The 22637-nt window shown below is 45.1% G+C and overlaps 1 protein-coding gene across 1 annotated transcript in view; it reads left to right on the top strand.

Moving 5' to 3' along the window:
* Window positions 1–22637, top strand: part of NEO1 (neogenin 1) — a 740505-nt gene that overhangs the window by 291312 nt on the left and 426556 nt on the right. Inside the window, 1 exon segment of the mRNA XM_030191504.1 lies at window positions 14343–14496. Coding sequence (XP_030047364.1) covers window positions 14343–14496 — 154 coding nt within the window.

Here is a 22637-nt window from a genome sequence, read left to right as displayed (position 1 = left end):
AACAAGTTCCAGAGGTTAACTATTCATTGAGTGAAAAAAATATTTTCTCTGTTTTGTTTTAAAAGTATTTCCATGTAACTGGGAGGAAATATTTTTTAGTTATGCTCTGGAACTCTTTCTGGAGGATGTGGGAATGGCGGTTAGCGTATCTTGGTTGGGTCCTCCTACAATCAATCTTGAAGCAAATGATTTTGACAAGCTTTTCTGAAAAAGTTTTCAGACATTTGTTCCTCCTTATTATTGTCTTTACAAGTAACCCCAGTGCTTTCTGTAGATGAACTCACCAGTGGCTCATCTGTCCTCTTCAATTGCTGACCCAAGATGAGGTGACTAAAGTTATTATGTCTAGTTCTTCTAGAGCCCCTTCTGATCCACTCCCCACATATTTTTTTAAAACAGATCCATTTTTCCTTTATGCTCTACATACATATTGTGACTAGATGTAGATGTAGTGGAGGAGTGGCCTAGTGGTTAGGGTGGTGGACTTTGGTCCTGGGGAACTGAGGAACTGAGTTCGATTCCCGGCACAGGCAGCTCCTTGTGACTCTGGGCAAGTCACTTAACCCTCCATTGCCCGCCGCATTGAGCCTGCCATGAGTAGGAAAGTGCGGGGTACAAATGTAACAATAAATAAATAAATATTGTGACTACATTGGCATCTGAAAAACTAGCGACTGTCGTTTCTTATCCGAAGAATTCTACTGCATCCACTTCAGAGCCATAGAATTATAGGCCAGTTTTCCAATTACCTTTTCTTTCAAAAGTGGTCAAAAATTGTGACTCATTAGCTAACTTCTTACTTTGATAAAATAAATGCTACTTATTCAAATCAAATTGGTTTTTGTGAATGTTTTTGCACTGAGCACTCTTTGTTCTCAGAAACTTTATCCAACTTGCTCAAGATCAAAGAAAAAATGTACTTATCTTCCTAAGTTTAACCGCAGCTTTTGATTTAATCATTGCATTCTCTTAAGGCATCTGATGGATTTAGGAATTAGCAGAAATGTTTTAAATTGGTTTTCATCATATCTAAGCAACAGGACTTCTCAAGTATATTGGTCAGGTCTCTTTTCTAAGATCTGCAATATTTTCTATGGAATATTTTGAGCGTCAGCACATGGCCCAATTTTGTTTAGTATTTATCTTTCACCATTAGCTTTACTCCTTCAAACCTTAAGTATACATTTTTACATATATGCAGATGATATCCAGCCTGTTTTTACTCTGGCTTTAGTGATGCATACCACTATTTATGAAATCACTGATAAGCTTGAAACAATCTCCAAATGGTTGGTATCAAATGAATTAAAAAGTTGAATTCATCCAAATGCTACCTTGCATTTCTCTACTTATCATCGTCCTTGCAGTATCTCCCATCAGTACATAGCACCCCCCGTTTCTTTACAATCAATTAAAATTCTTGGTATGATACTTGATAACCAATTGACTTTTAGGGCTCATATTTAATCTGTAATTCAGAAGTCTTTTTATGTTCTATGGTAAGTCAGGTAGCCAGATCTTTTCTGCATTTGTTTGATTCATTCCTTGGTTATAAGTTGGCTTGATTGTTGTAATTTATTCCTACATGGTCTTCCCAAAATGAACTTAAAAGGCTTCAACTAATACAAAACACTGCAGTCAAACTGATTCACGGTGCAAAAAGGTATTGCTAGTGTTACTCCCATACTAATTAAAGGATTCAGTTCAATACTGATACTGGGCTATTCTTACTATATAGTTTACCATTATTTTATCGATCCCTTATTCCTTACCTAACCAGCTTTTGTGGTCTTCCCAACAGTCTTTTAATAGCTCCTAGCCATCCTAAGGCTTGATCTTATAAGGCAAGAGCTTCATGTTTCAGTGTTTTAGCACCTTCATTCTGGAACTCTGTCGCATCTGAGCTTTGTTTAAGACACATTCTCTCTTCAAACCTTCCAGTTGCTACAGCCTTACTTTTACAAGCTAGAGATGCAAAGGGTATCTCTCTCATGGCCAAATGCTCAAAACTCCAGCGCTGTTCTGAACAGCGCCGGAGAAATGCTGCCTGATCAGTGTGTCTGAACAGCTCTCTCATGCTCAATGGTAATGACATGCAAATTTAAGCATAGCCATAGCGTTGAACATGAGGGAGTTTTCAGAGCTTTAAGAGGAGGATTGCAACTTATATGGTAGTCAAGCCCTGCCTAGTGCATCCCAGGCTGCCCCAGGCAGGGCACCGCCATTTTGAGGCACCCAGTAGGAGAAAGGAGTCCTAGTCCCTCCTTCTCCAAAGTAACATAGTAACATAGTAGATGACGGCAGAAAAAGACCTGCACGGTCCATCCAGTCTGCCCAACAAGACAACTCATATGTGCTACTTTTTGTGTATACCCTACTTTGATTTGTACCTGTGCTCTTCAGGACACAGACCGTATAAGTCTGCCCAGCACTATCCCCGCCTCCCAAACACCAGCTCTGCCTCCCAACCACCGGCTCTGGCACAGACCATATAAGTCTGCCCAGCACTATCCCCGCCTCCCAACCACCAGCCCTGCCTCCCACCACCGGCTCTGGCACAGACCGTATAAGTCTGTCCAGCACTATCCCTGCCTCCCAACCACCAGTCTCGCCTCCCACCACCGGCTCTGGCACAGACAGTATAAGTCTGCCCAGCACTATCCCCGCCTCCCGATCTTGACTAAGCTCCTGAGGATCCATTCCTTCTGCACAGGATTCCTTTATGCTTATCCCACGCAAGTTTGAATTCCGTTACCGTTTTCATTTCCACCACCTCCCACGGGAGGGCATTCCAAGCATCCACTACTCTCTCCATGAAAAAATGCTTCCTGACATTTTTCTTGAGTCTGCCCCCCCTTCAATCTCATTTCATGTCCTCTCGTTCTACCGCCTTCGCATCTCCTGAAAAGGTTCGTTTGCAGATTAATACCTTTCAAATATTTGAACGTCTGTATCATATCACCCCTGTTTCTCCTTTCCTCCAGAGTATGAATATTTAGTTCAGCAAGTCTCTCCTCATACGTCTTGTAACGCAAATCCCATACCATTCTCATAGCTTTTCTTTGCACCGCTTCAATTCTTTTTACATCCTTAGCAAGATACGGCCTCCAAAACTGAACACAGTACTCCAGGTGGGGGCCTCACCAACGACTTATACAGTAGGAGGAGGTTGGGGGGGGGGGGCCACCATTAGACCACCATGGCTAGCCCTTGGTGGGGGGGATTTCAGGATCCTGGACAGAGATCCCACTGGACCACCAGGGTGGTTTTTTTTTTGGAGGGGGGGATTGGGATCTACTGGACCACCAAGCCCTCACGTCTTTGGGGGGCCTGGAGTCTACCAGACCACCAGGCCCTCATGTCCTTGGAGGTGGGTGGGGGGCCTGGGTGCACCAGACCACAAGGGCTTTCATATGATAGGTCATCTCTTCACCATGGCTCGGCAAACCTTAACACCAGGGTTTGCTATAGGAGGGGCGCCCATGTTTGGCGTGCTGCCTTCTGATCATTGGGGAGGAATAGGAGATGATTTCTTTTGCATGCATTTGCATGCTCATTATGCTCAGTCAGAGCCAGCAAGCTTGTTTCACGCACTCGTTGGCTCTGAGCATTCGGCACAAGTAAATGTGGGTGCTAATCCGGCACTAATGGCCTCTAGCGTCCACATTTGCTTTTGAGCATCGGGGTCTCAGAGAGATTGATTTATGGGTGAAGTGTCTGAGGTATAAATTTAGAAAGTTTTAAACGTGAAAAAGGCTTCACAAATGGAAGAAGCAAAATATTTAGCTTTCTTTGGTGCACTGAAATTATATAGACAGTGAAGGATATAGACAGTACATAAGTAATGCCACACTGGGAAAAGACCAAGGGTCCATCGAGCCCAGCATCCTGTCCAGTGGAGGAGTGGCTAGTGGTTAGGGTGGTGGACTTTGGTCCTGAGGAACTGAGTTCGATTCCCACTTCAGGCACAGGTAGCTCCTTGTGACTGGGCAAGTCACTTAACCCTCCATTGCCCCATGTAAGCCGCATTGAGCCTGCCATGAGTGGGAAAGCACGGGGTACAAATGTAACAACAACAAAAAAATATTAGGGCAGTCTTTCAAAGGAATTTGCTCAACTAAATAAATAGCTGGGTAAATTCCACAGAATTAAACTTCCTTTCACTTAGTATGCAGACAAGTACATTTTGTATCAGTGGACTTCTACACTCCAGCCCAGATTTTCAAAGAGAAACTATATGAAGCTGTTTTCTCTCTTTCTCTCTCTCTGGTAGGGACAGCCTTTTACTTCAGATGCAGATACACACATGCATGCATTCTTGCTTTTCAGGTAAGCACATGCAGACCCATCTCTGGTACAGTCCTTATACCTGCTGCTTATAGTCTTCTTGTCAGTGCGTGCCCCTTCTCCCAGCTTGCTATATCCACCATCTTGTAAAGTACTTGCATTTGTTGATAGCTCTTTTCCTCAGCCCACAGCAGTCTCCATCAGACTTTCCCTTTCCTATTTCTTGGAATATTTTCCCCCACAAGGACACTTATCCCTCCATTTCCCCAGGTACAAAATAAGTACTTGTATGTAATATGTAAACTGCTTTGATTGCAACCACAGAAAGGTCAAGTCCCAATCCCTTTCCCTTAATCAGTGGCTCCACTTAACACACTCCAGTATAAACCCAGTGTTTCACTTGCACAGCAGAGGAATTTCCCCTGTCTCACTGCCTCCCTTCCTGTGGCTAGAGCTGCTTTTCCATTGATTATATTTTACCCACAGCCTCTGCCCAAGTGACATTGGCAGCAAGCAGGAAAGACTCACCTAAGGGTACATTGCAGAGCTATAAATAGAGCTTTTAAACTGAAAAATATCCAGACATGTTAGCCATTCTTGTAGCTAAATTCCTGATAAAAGCCAATCAGTTGGCAATCCTAAATTCTTTAATCCTGAGCACATCTCACATGACCCCCCCCCCCCAAAAGCATTTGGGCCCTAGGCATGTGCCTAGTTTGCCTATGCCTTAATCTGCCCATGATCATTGGTCAAATAAGTCTTGTTGCAACCAAGATGTTACATTTCCATCAGTTGCTCTTTGTAACTTTTCCATCGGCATGCTTCCTCTTTCTTGCTGTTGATGAGCTTCCTTTGTGTATCCTATCTTTAGAAATGTAGGGTTTGTAGCATCATAATAGTAGTACATTATCTCCTTTCTATCTTCAGAAGTCCACTTAAACCTGGTTAATTCTCTGTTGTTGTTTTTTTTTTTTCATTAGTTTCTGTGGATTGTCTCCTGTTGCAGTGGTGGGCCTATTGCTGTAGCTGATGTAATACCTTTGCCTGAACTGTCTTCGTTATTGCTACCATCATCTTTAGCACTGGTGCTTAAACTTGGCATCTTTTATGCTGAGCAATTATTTGCAGTAGTTTCCTTGCTAAAGTTGGGTTACTATGCAGTGGGGGGCACCATGTGAAGGCTTTCATCAAGATTCTGACTGAGAACTTTACTCTCCCTACTTAGAGAAGGGTTTCTCAACCTTAAAAGCAGCAAGAAGCTCTGAACTTCTTAAAATGTGCAGAAGTACCCCCAGTAGGAAGATCACTTATGCTGCAGAATGCATGACATGCCAAGTTTTTTTTTAAACCATATTTTTAAAAGAGGAAGGGGTGAGTGTCACAGAGGAAGAAGTCAAAAGACGGAAGGTTAGGGAGGGTAAGAGAGAGACAGGGAAGGAAGGTCTGAAGGCAAGTTGAATCCTCTGATTTTTCTTCTTCTTCATCATCATCATCATCACACCTCTCTACTGCTAAAACCACAAGCTCAAAGCAGTTTACAAAATCATGAGACCAAGGTATAATCCTTAGGAATTACGATGCTGGGCCCCTAAGACATAACCATCAACCATTCCTATTGCCATCTCTCAAGAGAGTAAAGAGATTTAGTCTCTTTGAAAAACTGTTGGATTTTCAAGCCCCTAAAGTATAGAAAAATATATTGATAGCCATGGATATGATGACTGATATTTTAGGAAAAGTCTTAAGACAGTACTTTTTAGAAGGTTTGTTTAATTTTATTAAGGTTTGTTGATTTTGTTATGGTATCTTGTGAGTTTTTGTAATTTTTGAAAATTATACCTTGGTTTCTTGATTTTGTAAACTGTTTTGAGTTTGGAGAGAGAGCAAATCATGTTCATATAAGAACAGCAAAAGAAAAAAGGCAAAATTGACTTTATGCAATGATTAAACACAAATGATTTGACATTCCACTTAGAAAACATAAAGCTAGCATGAGCAAATATGAGAAAACATACCAGTTGGGGTGATTATGGGTAACAATGTTCACAATTCTATGTAAATCAAGTGTATAGTGTACCAGCCACTTAAAAGAAAGCCATGAATTGATGTTGATGTAATGGGATGTACTACTACTACTACTTAACATTTCTAAAGCGCTACTAGGGTTACGCAGCACTGTACAATTTAACATAGAGGGACAGTCCCTGCTCAAGGAGCTTACAATCTAAAAGACAAGTGAACAGACAGTCCGAAAGGGGCAGTCAAATTGGGGCAGTCTGGATTACTGAACAGTAAGAGTTAGGTGCCGAATTCAGCATTGAAGAGGTGGGCTTTAAGCAAAGACTTGAAGATGGGCAGGGAGGGGGCTTGGCGTAAGGGCTCAGGAAGGTTGTTCCAAGCATAGGGTGAGGCGAGGCAGAATGAGCGGTGGATGTACAGGTCAATATGTGATTACACGTGTATACATATATACATAATCTCGTACACTATCACCCCTTCCTCATACTATAGGATGTGAACAGAAAACTGAAAATATGCAGAGTAAATAAATGGCAAATAGAATTCTCAAAGAAATGAAATTGGATGTAATTCCAGTGAACGAATGACAATATAAAATTCTCAACAAAATAAAACAGAATATAATGCGATCGTGACATGTTTGTTTATTTATACTTGCTGAATCACCTTTTTAACAAATAAGTCAAACCTGTTAGTACTGAAAAGAACAAGTGATAAGTGTGTTAAATATAGCTTAAAAGAAAATGTGAATCGGGGTAGGCTTCTGGACATGAGATATGAAAAACATGGCATACCAGTGTTCTGGATAGAATCAATATTGGCAGAAAAGGATATAAACTGTAACTGAAAAAAACGATGAATGAAATCAGTATTGTAGAGTCAATTAAATATGTTTTTTAAAAAAGATAATATATTGTAGCCTCCATTTTTTCAGAATTCCTTGTCATCAAGCAGATGAAGCCATTACGTATGGGTTATGTCCATCAACCAGCAGGGGAGATAGAGAGCACTCAAACTTTCACAGTGCCCGGCCAGCTAGCTCCACTGCCTCTTCAGTATTCTCTGTCTCCCCTAGCAGGGTGGCTGCAGCTTGTTCGAGCTCCAGAAAAATCTGCCGGGAGGTGGTTCCTGGCTTGCCAGTTGTTAACCGGGGTGTTGGAGGCTATAGCAGCTTCACTTTAAAGGCACATAGGTTAGCCCATTCTCTGCCTTACCCATACCTCTGTGGATGTGGACATATTGCCTTGCTTTCCCTGTCCTTTCCCACCAACAGTGGATGCAGGCATATAGGTTCGCCCTTTCCCTGCCTTTCCCACTCATCTGAGCCTCCGGAGTCTTCAATACCTCTGCTTTCCTCACAGCTTAAAAAAAAAAAAAAAAAAAAAAAGAACAGAGGTTTTTGACCTGATTTTCAGCAGGATCGTAGTTGTACACTAGATCCTTTGAGGTAAGAGTGTTTTCCAACTCCTCCGGGGTGGGCCCGCGATCGGGGCGATTGTGGCGCGAAACCGCCATTTTGGATTTTACCGCCGTTTTTCGGCGATGGCTGCGGACAATGTAAAGCGCTGTTCCACTTGTGGCAAGCACAAATCAGCAGCAGGGCTCTGTAAATCGTGCTGTACTGGCGTAGGAGCCGGCCCGAGCATGGCGAGCGATGTTTCTTCCTGCTCTGAGCTGGCAGCGGGCGCCATTTTGCTTACACCGCATGGCGCGGCCTCCGTGGACACGGAGAGACCTGAGCCGGGTGGGGCACCTCGAGATGAGGTTATTTCAGGGGTGGCTGGCACCGGACAGGATTTGGGTGCCCAGGGTGAGATTTTCTCCCCGGATTTTGTGCTTTTGCTGCATAAAGCATACATGATGAAAAGAGCCCTTCCTCAGGGGTCGCCTGAGGCTCCTCTGATTGACCCCCCGATGGATTCTGGCCTGGGACTGCCCAGTGAGGCTTTTTTCCCGGATGCTTGGCCTAAAGATAAGCGCAGAAGGGTTAATTCCCCTTCAGATAGTGGTGCACCTTTTTTCCCCCCGTGGTCGGGGTGTGAGGATTCGGAGAACTCTGACAGACGTTCTTGGTCTGAGGAACCAGAGTCAGGTGCGGATTTACCACAGGATCTGGATGATCCCTCCGCGGTGAGGATTTTCCACCGTGATGAGCTGCCAGCGCTTATTTCAGATACCCTGCAGGCCCTCTCGATTGAAGATCCTGACAGTGGCATGGCCTCCTCGGGTAATCCCAGGATGGCTAGTACCAAGAAAGCTGCTCGGGCCTTCCCTTTGCATGACTCCATCCTAGAGCTTGTTTCGGCTCAGTGGGCTGACCCCGAGGGACCTTTGAGAGTTTCCAGGGCTATGGGGCAGTTATACCCTCTGCGTGAGGGGCATTTGGCTCGTTTTCAAATGCCTTCAGAGGATGCCCTAGTCACTGCGGTGACAAAGAGAACTACCCTCCCTGTTGAAGGAGGTGTTGCCCTGAAGGATGTTCAAGACCGTAGGCTGGAAACAGCATTGAAACGGTCCTTTGAAATTGCAGGTCTCACTGTTCGGGCGTCTGCATGCAGCTGTTATGCTGTTAGAGCCTGCCTAGCTTGGCTGCAACAGGCAGTGGCTCAGCCCGGAGATGGAGCGGAGCCCTTCTTGGATGTGGCTCCGCGGATGGAGGTGGCCTTGTCCTTTCTGGCTGATGCCCTTTATGACCTTGTCAGAGCTTCGGCTAAACAAATGGCAGTAGCAGTGGCGGCTCGCCGTCGTCTGTGGCTACGACACTGGGCAGCGGACATGGCCTCTAAGCAAAGGTTGGTGAAGTTGCCTTTTCAAGGACTTCTCCTATTTGGTGAGGAGTTGGAGAAAATTGTGAAAGGCCTGGGTGATCCTAAACCCCAGCGCTTGCCCGAAGATAGGCAGAGGCCTTCCTCTTAGGGCCAGGCGGTCCACTCCTCGTATAGACCTCGCTTCCGTGAAGCTAGAAGGTACCGCCCGGGGCGTTCTGCTGGGTTCACTTCACGTGCCCGTGGTCAGCAGAGGAACTCCTTTCGCTCGGACAAGCGTTCTGCAGCCGGTGGCTCAAGACCAGGAGTTCACGGGCGACCCTCTCAATGATGGTGCGCCGGCCCTCTCCTCGATGCCTGTCATCGGAGGACGGCTTTCCCTCTTTGCCGAGGAGTGGGCCAAGATTTCCTCAGATCAGTGGGTTCTGGACCTGATCAGAGATGGATACAGAATAGAATTCAACGCCCCAGTAAGAGACGTGTTTGTGGAGTCCCGATGCCGTTCTGCCGTCAAACGGGCGGCGGAGGAAGAGACTTTGCAAGGTCTGATTCTGTTAGGGGCTGTGACCCCGGTGCCTCCCGCCGAGCAAGGCTGCGGCCGATACTCCATCTACTTTGTGGTGCTGTGAAAAGGTGGGTCCTTTCGCCCTATTCTGGACTTAAAAGAAGTGAACAAGTCCTTGAGAGTGCGGCATTTCCACATGGAATCCCTGCGCTCCGTCATTGCGGCGGTACAGCCAGGAGAGTTTCTCACGTCTCTAGACCTGAAAGAAGCTTTCTTGCACATACCGATTTGGCCCCCGCACCAGAAGTTTCTGAGGTTTGCGGTGTTGGGAAAACATTTCCAGTTCAGGGCCTTGCCTTTTGGCCTCGCCACAGCTCCCTGAACCTTTTCGAAGGTAATGGTGGTAGTAGCTGCTTTTCTCAGGCGAGAAGGTATCAGGGTTCACCCGTACCTAGACGACTGGCTCATCAGAGCAGACTCTGCAACAGAGAGCTTACAAGCTACAGCCAGAGTGGTCTCAGTACTGCAATCTCTAGGCTGGGTCGTCAATATGGCCAAAAGTCACCTGACCCCTTCTCAATCTCTAGAATTTTTGGGGGCCAGGTTCGACACAGTCTCGGGCTATGTGTTCCTACCCGAGCTAAGGCGGTGCAAGCTTCAGAATCAGGTCCGTCTGCTCCTGAGGATGCCCCGCCCGCGAGCTTGGGACATTGTCCAGCTGCTGGGATCGATGACAGCCACGATGGAAGTGGTACCCTGGGCGAGAGCGCACCTGAGACCTCTACAGTATTCCCTACTCCGGAGATGGTCTCCTATTTCTCAGGATTACCAATGCAGACTTACTTGGCTCCCTGCGGCCCGACTCAGCATGGAGTGGTGGCTCTCGGACAGCATGCTGCGGCGAGGAATGCCGCTGACGCTCCCCGTTTGGTGCCTAGTGGTAACAGATGCCAGCCTGAAGGGCTGGGGCACACATTGCAAGGGGAAGCATGCCCAGGGTCTATGGACACCCGAGGAGTCGGAGTGGTCCATCAACCGCCTAGAGTTGAAAGCGGTGTTTCAGGCGCTTCTGGCCTTTCAAGTGACCCTGGAAGGATTGGCTGTCAGAGTGATGTCGGACAACACGACAACGGTGGCCTATATAAATCGAGAAGGCGGAACACGGTGCAGAGCACTAGCCGCGCAGGCCGAACTGATTTGCCACTGGGCCGAGCTGCATCTTCAGTGTCTGTCGGCAGCTCATATTGCAGGTCAGAGCAATGTGCAGGCCGATTATCTGAGCAGGCATCAGATCGATCCAGCAGAATGGAATCTGGCAGACGAAGTATTCCTGCAGATCTGTGCCAAATGGGGCAAGCCCGTGATGGATCTAATGGAAACAAGTGCCAATACCAAAGTCTCGTGCTTCTTCAGCAGACGGAGAGATCCTCGCTCGGCGGGGTTGGATGCCTTGGCTCAACCCTGGCCTCCGGGTCTTCTTTATGTGTTTCCCCCATGGCCCTTGATAGGGCGCCTGCTCTTGCGGATTCGGCTGCACCCAGGAGAAGTGGTCCTCATCGCCCCGGATTGGCCAAGGAGACCTTGGTATGCAGACCTCCGACAGATGCTCCTGGAGGCTCCTCTGGCGTTACCTCTGGTACCGAACCTGTTGACTCAGGGACCGGTAGCCATGGAGGACGCCGGCCGCTTTGGTCTTACGGCATGGCTATTGAGAGGGCGCAATTGAGGGATAAAGGTTATTCCAATAAAGTTATTTCCACTCTCCTGCAAGCCCGCAAGCGGTCCACTTCCGTGGCTTATGCCAGGATTTGGTGGCTGTTTGAGTCTTGGTGTGCTTCCAGAGCCATTGCTCCAATGCGGGCTCCTGTCTCGCCGATTCTGGACTTTTTGCAGGAAGGTGTACAAAAAGGCTTGGCCTATAATTCCCTGCGGGTGCAGGTGGCAGCGTTGGCCTCCCTTCGTGGTAAGGTGGAAGGCGTGTCTTTGGCTGCTCACCCAGATGTGGCACGGTTTCTTAGAGGGGTGCTTCGGCTCCGACCTCCAGTGCGAGCACCCTGTCCAGCTTGGAACCTGGGGCTAGTTTTGAAAACCCTGCAGGCATCTCCTTTTGAGCCGCTTCGGCGAGTATCGGAGAAAGATTTGGCACTGAAGGCCGTTTTTCTGGTGGCCATTACCTCGGCGAGACGGGTGTCAGAGCTCCAGGCGCTGTCCTGTAGAGACCCATTTCTGCAATTTTCAGAGTCCGGAGTCACAGTTCGGACCGTGCCTTCCTTTATGCCTAAGGTGGTTTCAGCCTTTCACCTAAACCAGCCCATTTTCTTGCCCTCTTTTTCAGAGGAAGAGTTTCCAGAATCTTTTGGGCAGCTGCACCTTTTGGATGTGCGCAGGACTCTGCTGCAGTATCTGCGAGTTACTAACTCTTTCAGGACTTCTGATCATCTGTTTGTTTTGCTATCCGGTTCTCGCAGAGGGTCTCCAGCGTCTAAAGCCACTATTGCCCGCTGGCTCAAAGAAACTATCTTTTCAGCTTATCTGCTGGCCGGCAGGGTTCCGCCTGTAGCCTTTAAGGCGCATTCTACTAGAGCGATTTCTTCCTCTTGGGCTGAAACTGGAGCACTCTCTCTTCAAGAGATATGCAGTGCAGCAACATGGGCTTCTAAGCTCTCCTTTGCCCGACATTACAGGCTGTATGTGGCTGCCAGGAGGGATGCGCGTTTTGGTGCACAAGTGCTAGCGCGTGGTGTGGCTTGTTCCCACCCTATCTAGGAATTGCTTTGTTACATCCCATACGTAATGGCTTCATCTGCTTGATGACAAGGAAGGGAAAATTAGGTTCTTACCTTGGTAATTTTCTTTCCTTTAGTCATAGCAGATGAAGCCATGAGCCCTCCCTGTATGATTGTATGCTGTGAATCTGTTTTTCAGGTTCTGTTCTAATTTCCTGAAGTTCCTTCCTTGGGAGAAAGTTGGAAAACAATCTTCAGGATTCATGTTCAGTTTAAATTTAGGAGGATGTGTTCATTCCCTTCAGCATGTTTTTTTTTGAGAATGTGTTGATTCTCTCCAGGAGGCGCGTGTGTTCCCCTCCAGTTCTATAAATAGGAGGATGAGTTCATTCCCTCCAGGAGGATGTGCATTCCCTCCTTTATGAGTTCATGCCCTTGTGATGGGCCATCGTTCGCTGTGAGGAAAGCTCTTGTGATTCCCATTGCGGTTTGCCATACTGCTTTGGAAGCTTCAAATACTGAAGAGGCAGTGGAGCTAGCTGGCCAAGAGGGCACTGTGAAAGTTTGAGTGCTCTCTATCTCCCCTGCTGGTTGATGGACATAACCCATACGTAATGGCTTCATCTGCTATGACTAAAGGAAAGAAAATTACCAAGGTAAGAACCTAATTTTCCCATTTTTATTTGCTATAACATATTGTATCTCTTCTGTTGTTTAACATTTCATTGGTTTCGTAATACTGATTTTATTCATCTCTTATTCAGTTACAGTTTATATCCTTTTTTGCTGATACTGATCCTATCCAGCTGGTTTGCCGTGTTTTTCATTCCTCATGTTCAGGAGCGTATCCCCTAATTAATTTTTTTCTTTAAAGCTGTGTTTATCACTTTTATCACACTTATCACTTGTTCTTTTCAGTATTGTCTCTCAGGTTTTATAATTATTTTTTTCACATTCTGTCTCACTGTTTTTACAGTATTTTTATTCAATACTCGTATCACGAATATATTCAGTTTTATTTTGTTGAAAATTGTATATTGTTATTCATTCACACTGCATTACATTCTGTTTCATTTCTTTGAGAATTCTATTCGCCATTTACTCACTTTGGATATATTACAAGGTTTCTGTTCACTTTGTGTAGGATGTATATGAGATTATGTATATGTGCATACACAAATAATCAAATATTAACCTCAATTCATGACTTTCTTTTTAGTGGCTTGTGCACTTTGCACTTGGTTTACATGGAATTGTGAACATTGTTACCTATAATCACCCAAACTGGTATGTCTTTTTGTACTTGTTGGTATTAGCTTTGTTTTCTAAGTGGAATGTCAAATCATTTGTTTATTCATTGCATTTATGCAGTTAATTCTACACACATATACATACAGTATATGTAGGGTTTATACTTTTTTTTTTCTGTCTTTATTTATGGTTGCAGATTTGTCGACTCCTGAGGCAGGCACTTCTATGCCACAAAGCAGATCTGCATCTAGTCTGTCCAATAAATTCATTTATTTTTAGAGTCTGTTTAATAAACTCATTTTTACCCTTGTGTTGGAATTGGATTGTTTTTCTCCCCTCTTTCTCTTTTCTTCTTTTTTGCTGATTTTTGTGTTGGGGGAATTACCACCACCTCTTCTGTGTTTTTGTTGTTGTGCTTATAAATACCCAACATGGAAGCAAACATTTGTTTAACAAGTGATTCCCCTAGGGTTTAAATAAAAGCACATAACCATTTGGCAACACAAACATATTGGCAAAATATATTAGTACATTTGCATTTGGAAAGTATCTAGAGTGTCACGTAATATCTCTGTAAATGTGCTTAACAACTGCAAAGGAAGTTCTTGGGTTAACGATAGCAACAACGGACTTGTCTTCTATTGTCATAAGTGGCCATTTACTGAAGAAAAGAACAGCCAATAGATGGATGATTTCCCAGAAAGGTATCTGCCTTCTCATTATCTGACACAGAAATAGCAATTTGAGGGGAACATTTTAATTATCTTTTTCTTTTGCTATTCTGTGCAGAGCCAGGAGAGGAGAGACATTTGGTCTTCCTGTATCGGCCATTGCCACTTATCAGAGTTGCTGGACAGAGTGCGATTCTCCCATGTGTTGCTTCAGGACTTCCATATCCAATCATTCGTTGGACCAGAAAAGAGGAGGAAATTATCTTGGAAAGGTGAGTGGATAAAATTAAGCTTTCATCTATTGTAGATGGTGATTATAGATAAAGAAGTAAAGCTTCACTTATTCATTTTAAAATGTTAAGTAGCAGTTTGCTTACCCTTAGTGGATTATTTTATTACTTGTATCTTGTTTTCGGAAATCGCTACTGGGGCTGGAATTTAATTTAGAATGCAGGTTTGCAGTGTGAACAGTTGTCCTAGTTGTACTTTCAGCATTCAGGTCTGTACCTCAGTTATGATTTGTTCCTACTGCGATTTCCTAAATGTCATGCAGTTAAAAGTGAATTGGCAGAACAAAAATTTAGAATAATGATTTAGTCTTGAGTTTAATTGCTTTGCCATCTGATATCTGAATCTGCATATATATTGGTCAGCAACAAAAATCCATTGTCTCCCCACAGGCTGTATCTAATGACATGCTTACAAATACTCTAGGGATGTGTTTTACTCAACATTTATAAGTATAAAGCTGTCACAAATGTGTCCTGTACTATGTATGTCCCTACTAATACTGAGGTGATAAAGGTCAGATAGGATGAGTGCATTGTACTGCAGGCACTCCCCAGTGGACGTGTCTTCAGAGAAATATATTTTCATAAAACTCATGAGCCCACTTAGTTGCTGTTCTTGACTCTTGGCTGCTTGCTTCCTCGGTCAGGGCCTATGGTCACAGATGGAAGCATCCTAGACCATTAACTCTCTGGAAATGGGAGCCATTCATTTGGAGCTGCAACACTTCTACCCCTCTTGAATAACAAAGCAGTCTGGCGATGTCTAACAATGCTACAGCAGTGGCTTACATCAACAGGCAAGGAGTAACCCGGAAAGGGGCAGTGGTGCTGGAGGCTGGCTGGTTGTGAAGTTGGACGGAGCAGCGTATTGTGGTGTTCTCAATGTACATTGTGGGCACAGAGAATGTACATGCAGACTTTCTCAGCCAGATCATTTTGGATCCAGGGAGTGGGAGCCAAGTATCTTGGCATTCCAAACTCTGGTGGATCACTGGGGGCCTTTGTGCTCTGATCTGATGGTGGCATGGCAGAATGCAAAATGTCTCTTCAGCTGCAGAAAGGAATTTCCTTAGCTGTCATCAGTGCCTTGGCTGCAACTGGGGTCTCTCTACTTACATAGTAGTAACATAGTAAGTGATGGCAGAAAATGACCTGTACAGTCCATCCAGTCTGCCCAACAAGATAAACTCATATGTGCTATGTTATATGTATACCTGACCTTGATTTGTATCTGCCATTTTCAGGGCACAGACCGTAGAAGTCTGCCCAGAGCTAACCCCGCCTCCCAACCACTAGCCCCATCTCTTAACCACCGTGCTGCCACCCAATCTCTGCTAAGCTTCTGAGGATCCATTTCTTCTGAACAGGATTCCTTTATGTTTATCCCACACTTTTTTGAATTCTGTTATCGTTTTCATCTCCACTACCTCCCTCGGGAGGGCATTGCAAGTATCCACCACTCGCTCCTTGAAAAAATACTTCCTGACATTTTTCTTGAGTCTGCCTCCCTTCAACCTCATTTCATGTCCTCTAGTTCTACCACCTTCCCGTCTCCGGAAAAGGTTCATTTGCGGATTACTACCTTTCAAATATTTGATCGTCTGTATCATATCACCCCTGTTTCTCCTTTCCTCCAGTGTATACATATTCAGGTCAGCAAGTCTCTGCTCATATGTCTTGTAATGCAAATCCCATACCATTTTTGTAGCTTTTCTTTGCACCGCTTCAATTCTTTTTACATCTTTAGCAAGATACAGCCTCCAAAACTGAACACAATACTCCAGATGGGGCCTCACCAACGACTTGTACAGAGGCATCAACACCTCCTTTCTTCTGCTGGTCACACCTTTCTCTATACAGCCTTGTAACTTTCTGGCTACAGCCTCTGCCTTGTCACACTGTTTCATTGCCTTCAGATCCTCAGATACTATCACCCCAAGATCCCTCTCCCTGCCTGTACATATCAGACTGTCATCGCCTAACACATACGTCTCCCGTGGATTTCTACTCCCTAGTGGTTAGAGCACTGGTCTTGCAATCCAGAGGTGGCTGGTTCAAAACCCACTGCTGCTCCTTGTGATCTTGGGCAAACCACTTAACCCTCCATTGCCTCAGCTACAAACTTAGATTGTGAGCCCTCCTGGGATAGAGAAATATCCAGAGTACCTGAATGTAACTCATCTTGAGCTACTACTGAAAAAGGTGTGAGCAAAATTTAAATAAAATAAAAATAAGTGCATCACTTTGCATTTCTTTGCATTGAATTTTAATTGCCAAACATTAGACCATTCTTCTAGCTTCTGCAGATCCTTTTTAATGTTTTCCACTCCTCCGGGATGTCCACTCTGTTACAAATCTTGGTATCATCCGCAAAAAGGCAAACTTTACCTTCTAACCCTTCGGAAATGTCACTCACAAATATATTGAACAGAATCGGCCCCAGCATCGATCCCTGAGGCACTCCATTACTCACCTTTCTCTCATCCGAGTTAAAACATGGAAAAGAAAATAAGATGATATCTTTTTTATTGGACATAACTTAATACATTTCTTGATTAGCTTTCGAAGGTTGCCCTTCTTCATCAGATCAGAAATAAGCAAATGTGTTAGCTGACAGTGTATATATCAGTCCCTCATAGATCATATATACACTGTCAGCTAACACATTTGCTTATTTCTGATCTGATGAAGAAGGGCAACCTTCGAAAGCTAATCAAGAAATGTATTAAGTTATGTCCAATAAAAAAAGGTATCATCTTATTTTCTTTTCCATGTTTTAATTTTGTTTGATTTCTATTGATTACCTTTAAGAGTGGACTAACACGGCTAACACACCTCTTTACCTCCTCTGAGTGAATTCCATTAACCACCACCCTCTGGTGTCTGTCCGTCAACCAGTTCTTAATCCAGTTCACCACGTCAGGTCCTATCAGCCTTTCAAGTTTTTTCAAGAGCCTCCTGTGGGGAACCGAGTTGAAAGCTTTGCTGAAGTCTAAGTAGATTACATCCATAGCACGTCTTTGATTCAATTTTCCCGGTCACCCAGTCAAAGAATTCAATGAGATTCGTTTGGCACGATTTACCTTTGGTAAAACCATGTTGTCTCGGATCTTGCAACTTATTGGCTTCCAGGAAATTCACTATCCTTTCCTTCAGCATCGCTTCCATTACTTTTCCAATATCCGAAGTGAGGCTTACCGGCCTGTAGTTTCCAGCTTCTTCCCTATCATAACTTTTGTGAAGAGGGACCACATCTGCTGTTCTCCAATCTCATGGAACCTCTCCCGTCTCCAAGGATTTATTAAACAAATCTTTAAGAGGACCCACCAGAACCTCTCTGAGCTCCCTCAGTATTCTGGGGTGGATCCTATCCTGTCCCACGGCTTTGTCCACCTTTAGATTTTCAAGTTGTTCATATACACTCTCTTCTGTGAACGGTGCTATATCCACTCCATTCTCATATGTACTTTTGCCAGTCAATCGTGGTCCTTCTCCAGGATTTTCTTCAGTGAAAACAGATCAAAAGTATTAGTTTAGCAAATTTGCTTTTTCTTCATCATTATCCACATAGCGGTTTGCAGCATCTTTCAGTCTCACGATTCCATTTTTAGTCTTCCTCCTTTCACTAATATACCTGAAGACATTTTTGTCACCCCTCTTTACATTTCTAGCCATTTGTTCTTCTGCTTTCGCCAGATGTATCTCTCTCTTGGTTTCTTTCAGTTTCATCTGGTATTCCTCTCAGTGTTCCTCTTCTTGAGTTTTTCTGTATTTCTGGAACGCCAACTCTTTAGCCTTTATTTTCTCAGCCACTTGCTTGGAGAACCATATTGGTTTCCTTTTTTCTCTTGCTTTTATTTACTCTCCTTACATAAAGGTTTGTGGCCCTATTTATAGCTTCTTTCAGCCTGGACCACTGCCCTTCCACTTCTCGTATGTCCTCCCAGCCCATCAGCTCCTTCCTCAGGTATTCCCCCATTTTATTAAAGTCAGCATGCTTGAAATCCAGGACTTTGAGTTTTGAGTGGCCGCCCTCCACATCAGCTGTTATATCAAACCAAAGTGTTTGATGGTCACACACTTTCCCCATTTGTGTGCACCAGATCCAGTGTCGCTTCCTCCCTTGCAGGTTCCCTCATCATTTGTGTGAGCAGAGCACTTTGAAGAGCATCCAGGATCTCTCTACTTCTTTCCGATTCCGCAGATGGAACCTTCCAATCTACATCCGGCAGATTGAAATCACCCAGCAACAGCACCTCTCTTTTCTTTGCCAACTTTTCGATATCTCTGATCAGATCTTTATCTAGTTCCTCCGATTGTGTCGGAGGTCTGTAGACAACACCCATGTGGACAGAGGTTCTATCATCACTTTTTAAGGTGATCCTTTCCCCAGGCCCCTGTCATTTCAGTCACTGCAATATCACTTCTCACATACAGAGCTAATCCTCCACCTTTACAACCATCTCTATCCTTCCTAAATAGATTATAGCCTGGTACGTTTGCATCCCATTCATGGGAATCATTGAGCCATGTGTCCGTGATTGCAACAACGTCTAAGTCTGCCTCCAACATCAGGTCTTGCAGGTCATGAACTTTATTGCTTAAGACTGTGAACATTTGTGGTCATCGCTTTCCATCTACATTTCAGTGGAATTTTTATCTTCAGTTTAGTATTTTGTTTAGACTCACTTCCTGCTTTGTCGGTAAGAAGTGATTTGCTAAGATTGTTATTTTCATTGCTTTCTTTTCTACTGTCATATCTTGTCTTTAGCTTTAGCTGGGGGTGAGCACTTGAAGTGACCTGCCTCCATATGCCACCTCCGCCTTCTAGTTTAAATGTCTAGAAATATATTGTCTAAATTTCTCCCCCAAAATTTTTTTTCCTGCCACAGCCCATCGTTACAATATAGTCTTTTGTTTTTCCATATATTGCCCCATCCTCCTATTTACCTAAATCCTTCTTGGTGACACCAGGCTTTTGAAATTTTCAGTACTTCGTAATCTTTTCTCTCCCTTTCCAAAGGTAGGTAGTACTTCAGAAAAAACTATTGTTTGTACCAAAGGTTTTAACCCCTCCCCCAGCTCCTGAAAAGTGGGGTATTACTGGACAAGTCATTTGTTCCCAGGTGGATAACAGCATCAGTGTTTGAGTCCTTATTTTCTTCACTGATTATAGAGATTGTTTGCTTGGTATTCCTGGTAGCTGAGGAGCCTAGAAGGTATTTCACTTTGCATGGCCCCTTGAACTGTGTTTCAAAGTTAATGCCTCTGATAATGGAATACCCTAGTAGCAACAGTTTTGTGGTATGAGTTTCAATATTAGTGCTTTGGGAGTGTCTTTTCTCTTGGGGCACCTTCATATCTTTTTGTTCCACCTCAGTTCTATTTTCAGGGACATCACAGTGCTGTAATGGAGCAAAAGAATTCTGTAGAGGCAACACTTGAAGGGCGGATGCTTCTGTGCCACGTAATGTAGTCTGCCTGAGCCTACCGTGAACCATCTACTCTTAGGTGGTTTTATCCTTTGAGGCAGTGGTGAGAAGTTGGTATGATTCTGTGCAGTCATTGAAGCTGCTTTAAGTGCATCCAATTCCTGCTTTAGTTTTACTGAGCTCCTGTTTTAAACTAGCAAGCTGGAGACAGATAGGACAAGCCTTAAGTCTCCAGATGATTTGCCTTAAAACTAAAGCACCACAGTTATTTCAGAGAATAAAAGTCGTCCTGATTGGTTGAAATGGGTATGAACAGGCGTACTATGATAGGATTAACAGTCTACAAAGATGTTCTGTGTATGACTGAGGAGTAAAGTTAATGAGTTGTGACTTGTCTGTAAACGAGTAGAAGACCCTGGTGTAGGTGTGCTGTGGGGAGGGTGGGTGGAACTATAAGTCACAGCAAGTCAACCAAGTGCTGTATCAAAAAAAAAAGTTCTCTAGGTGTGACCCGAAATGATACAGTCTGATTAAACAATTTCTGTTGATTCAACGCTCAATTTCTACTAGAATATAGCTTTCCTTTAGTAAATCTAAATATTCTTAATAATTATAGCAGTTTCATCAATGTAAAATGCAATTCCTTGTCATCAAGCAGATGAAGCCATTACGTATGGGTTGTGTCCATCAACCAGCAGGGGGAGATAGAGAGCACTCAATTTTTCACAGTGCCTCATGACCAGCTAGCTCCACTGCCTCTTCAGTATTCTCTATCTCCCCAAGCACGGTGGCTGCAGCTTCTTCGAGCTCCATCAAAAATTTGCCTGGGGTGGCTCCTGGCTTGCCAGTTGTTAGCCGAGGTGTTAGAGGCTATAGCAGCTTCACTTTGAAGGCACATAGGTCAGCCCTTTCCCTGCCTTACCCATGCCCCCATGGATGTGGACATACTAGCTTGCTTTTCCCTGTCCTTTCCCACTCAGTGGATGCAGGCACATTGGTTCGCCTTTCCCTGCCTTTCCCACTTATCTGAGCCTCCGGAGTGTTTTTATTTACCTCTTTTGCCTCTGCTTTCCTCACAGCATTAAAAATAGATAAATAAATAAATAAATAAAGTCGCGCTTTAGCGCAGCGATCTTGGAAAAGAGGTTTTTTTCTTGAGATTCTTCTGCAGGACCGGAGCTGTGATACTTGGTCTAGTGAGGTAAGAGTGTTTTCTGACTCCTCCGGGGTGGGCCCGCGATCGGGACGTTTTTGGTGCGACCCGCCATTTTTGAATTTTACCGCCGTTTTCGGGGATGGCTGCGGAAACTGTAAAGCGCTGTTCTAAATGTGGCAAGCGCAAATCAGCAGCGGGGCTCTGTAATTCGTGCTGTACAGACGGTAGAGCCGTCCCGGGCATGGCGAGCGGCGATCTTTTGCGCTCTGAGCTGGCAGCGGACGCCATTTTGGATTTTCCACATGGCGCGGCCTCCGTTGCGACGGAGAGCCCTGAATCCGGGGGGAGGGGGGGGTCCTCTGAGTGAGGCTAATAATAGAGCTGATAGCCCTGGGCAGGATCTGGGCGGTCAGGGAGCGGTTTTCTCCCCTGATTTTGTTTTAATGTTGCATAGGGCGTACATGCTTAAAAGAGCTCTTCCACAGGGTTCTTCGGACCCCCGGTGGATCCTGGCCTTTTGGAGTTGGCTTTGCATGTTTCTTATCCTCCTGATAAACGCAGAAGGGCTAATTCCCCTTCTGAGTGTGGCGCACCCCCCTTTCCCCCCCCCCCCCCCCCCCCCCCCCCCCCCGTGGTCGGGCTATGAGGATTCTGAGTGGTCTGGCAGAACTTCTTGGGCTGAGGAGCCAGAGTTGGGTGCAGAATTGCCACAGGAGCTTGATGATTCGTCTGCGGTGAGGATTTTCCACCGCGTGGAGCTGCCAGCGCTTATTTCAGATGCCTTACAAGCCCTCGCAATTGAAGATCCTGGGAGTGGCACAGCCTCCTCTGTTAATCCAAGGATGGCTAGTACCAGAAAGCCTGCTCGAGCCTTTCCTTTGCATGACTCCATCCTAGAGCTTATTTCGGCTCAATGGGCTGACCCCGAGGGACCTTTGAAGGTTGCCAGGGCTATGGGGCAATTATACCCTCTGAGTGAGGAATATTTGGCTCGCTTTGCAATGCCTAAAGTGGATGCCCTGGTCACAGCTGTGACAAAGAGAACTACCCTCCCTGTTGAAGGAGGTGTTGCCCTGAAGGATATTCAAGACCGCAGGCTTGATTCAGCTCTGAAGCGGTCCTTTGATTTGGCAGGTCTCACTGTTCGGGCGTCTGCATGCAGTTGTTATGCTGCTAGAGCCTGCCTGGCTTGGTTACAGCAGGCAGTGGAACAGCCCGGTGATGGAGCGGAGACCTTATCTGAAGTGGCTCCGCGGATGGAGTCGGCCTTGTCCTTTTTGGCTGACGCCCTTTATGATATGATTAGAGCTTCGGCTAAACAAATGGCTGTAGCAGTGGCGGCTCGCCGCACTCTTTGGCTACGACATTGGGCGGCGGACATGGCCTCTAAGCAAAGGTTGGTGAAGTTGCCCTTTCAAGGCCTTCTCCTGTTTGGTGAGGACCTGGAAAACATTGTTAAAGGCCTGGGGGATTCCAAACCTCAGCGCTTGCCCGAAGATAGGCCGAAGCCTTCCTCTAAGGGTCAGGCGGTCCAC

Source organism: Microcaecilia unicolor, chromosome 1, assembly GCF_901765095.1.
Source record: "Microcaecilia unicolor chromosome 1, aMicUni1.1, whole genome shotgun sequence".
NCBI lineage: Eukaryota > Metazoa > Chordata > Amphibia > Gymnophiona > Siphonopidae > Microcaecilia > Microcaecilia unicolor.
The sequence above is the reverse complement of the archived record's forward strand: the minus strand, read 5'-3'. Positions and strand labels throughout refer to the sequence as shown.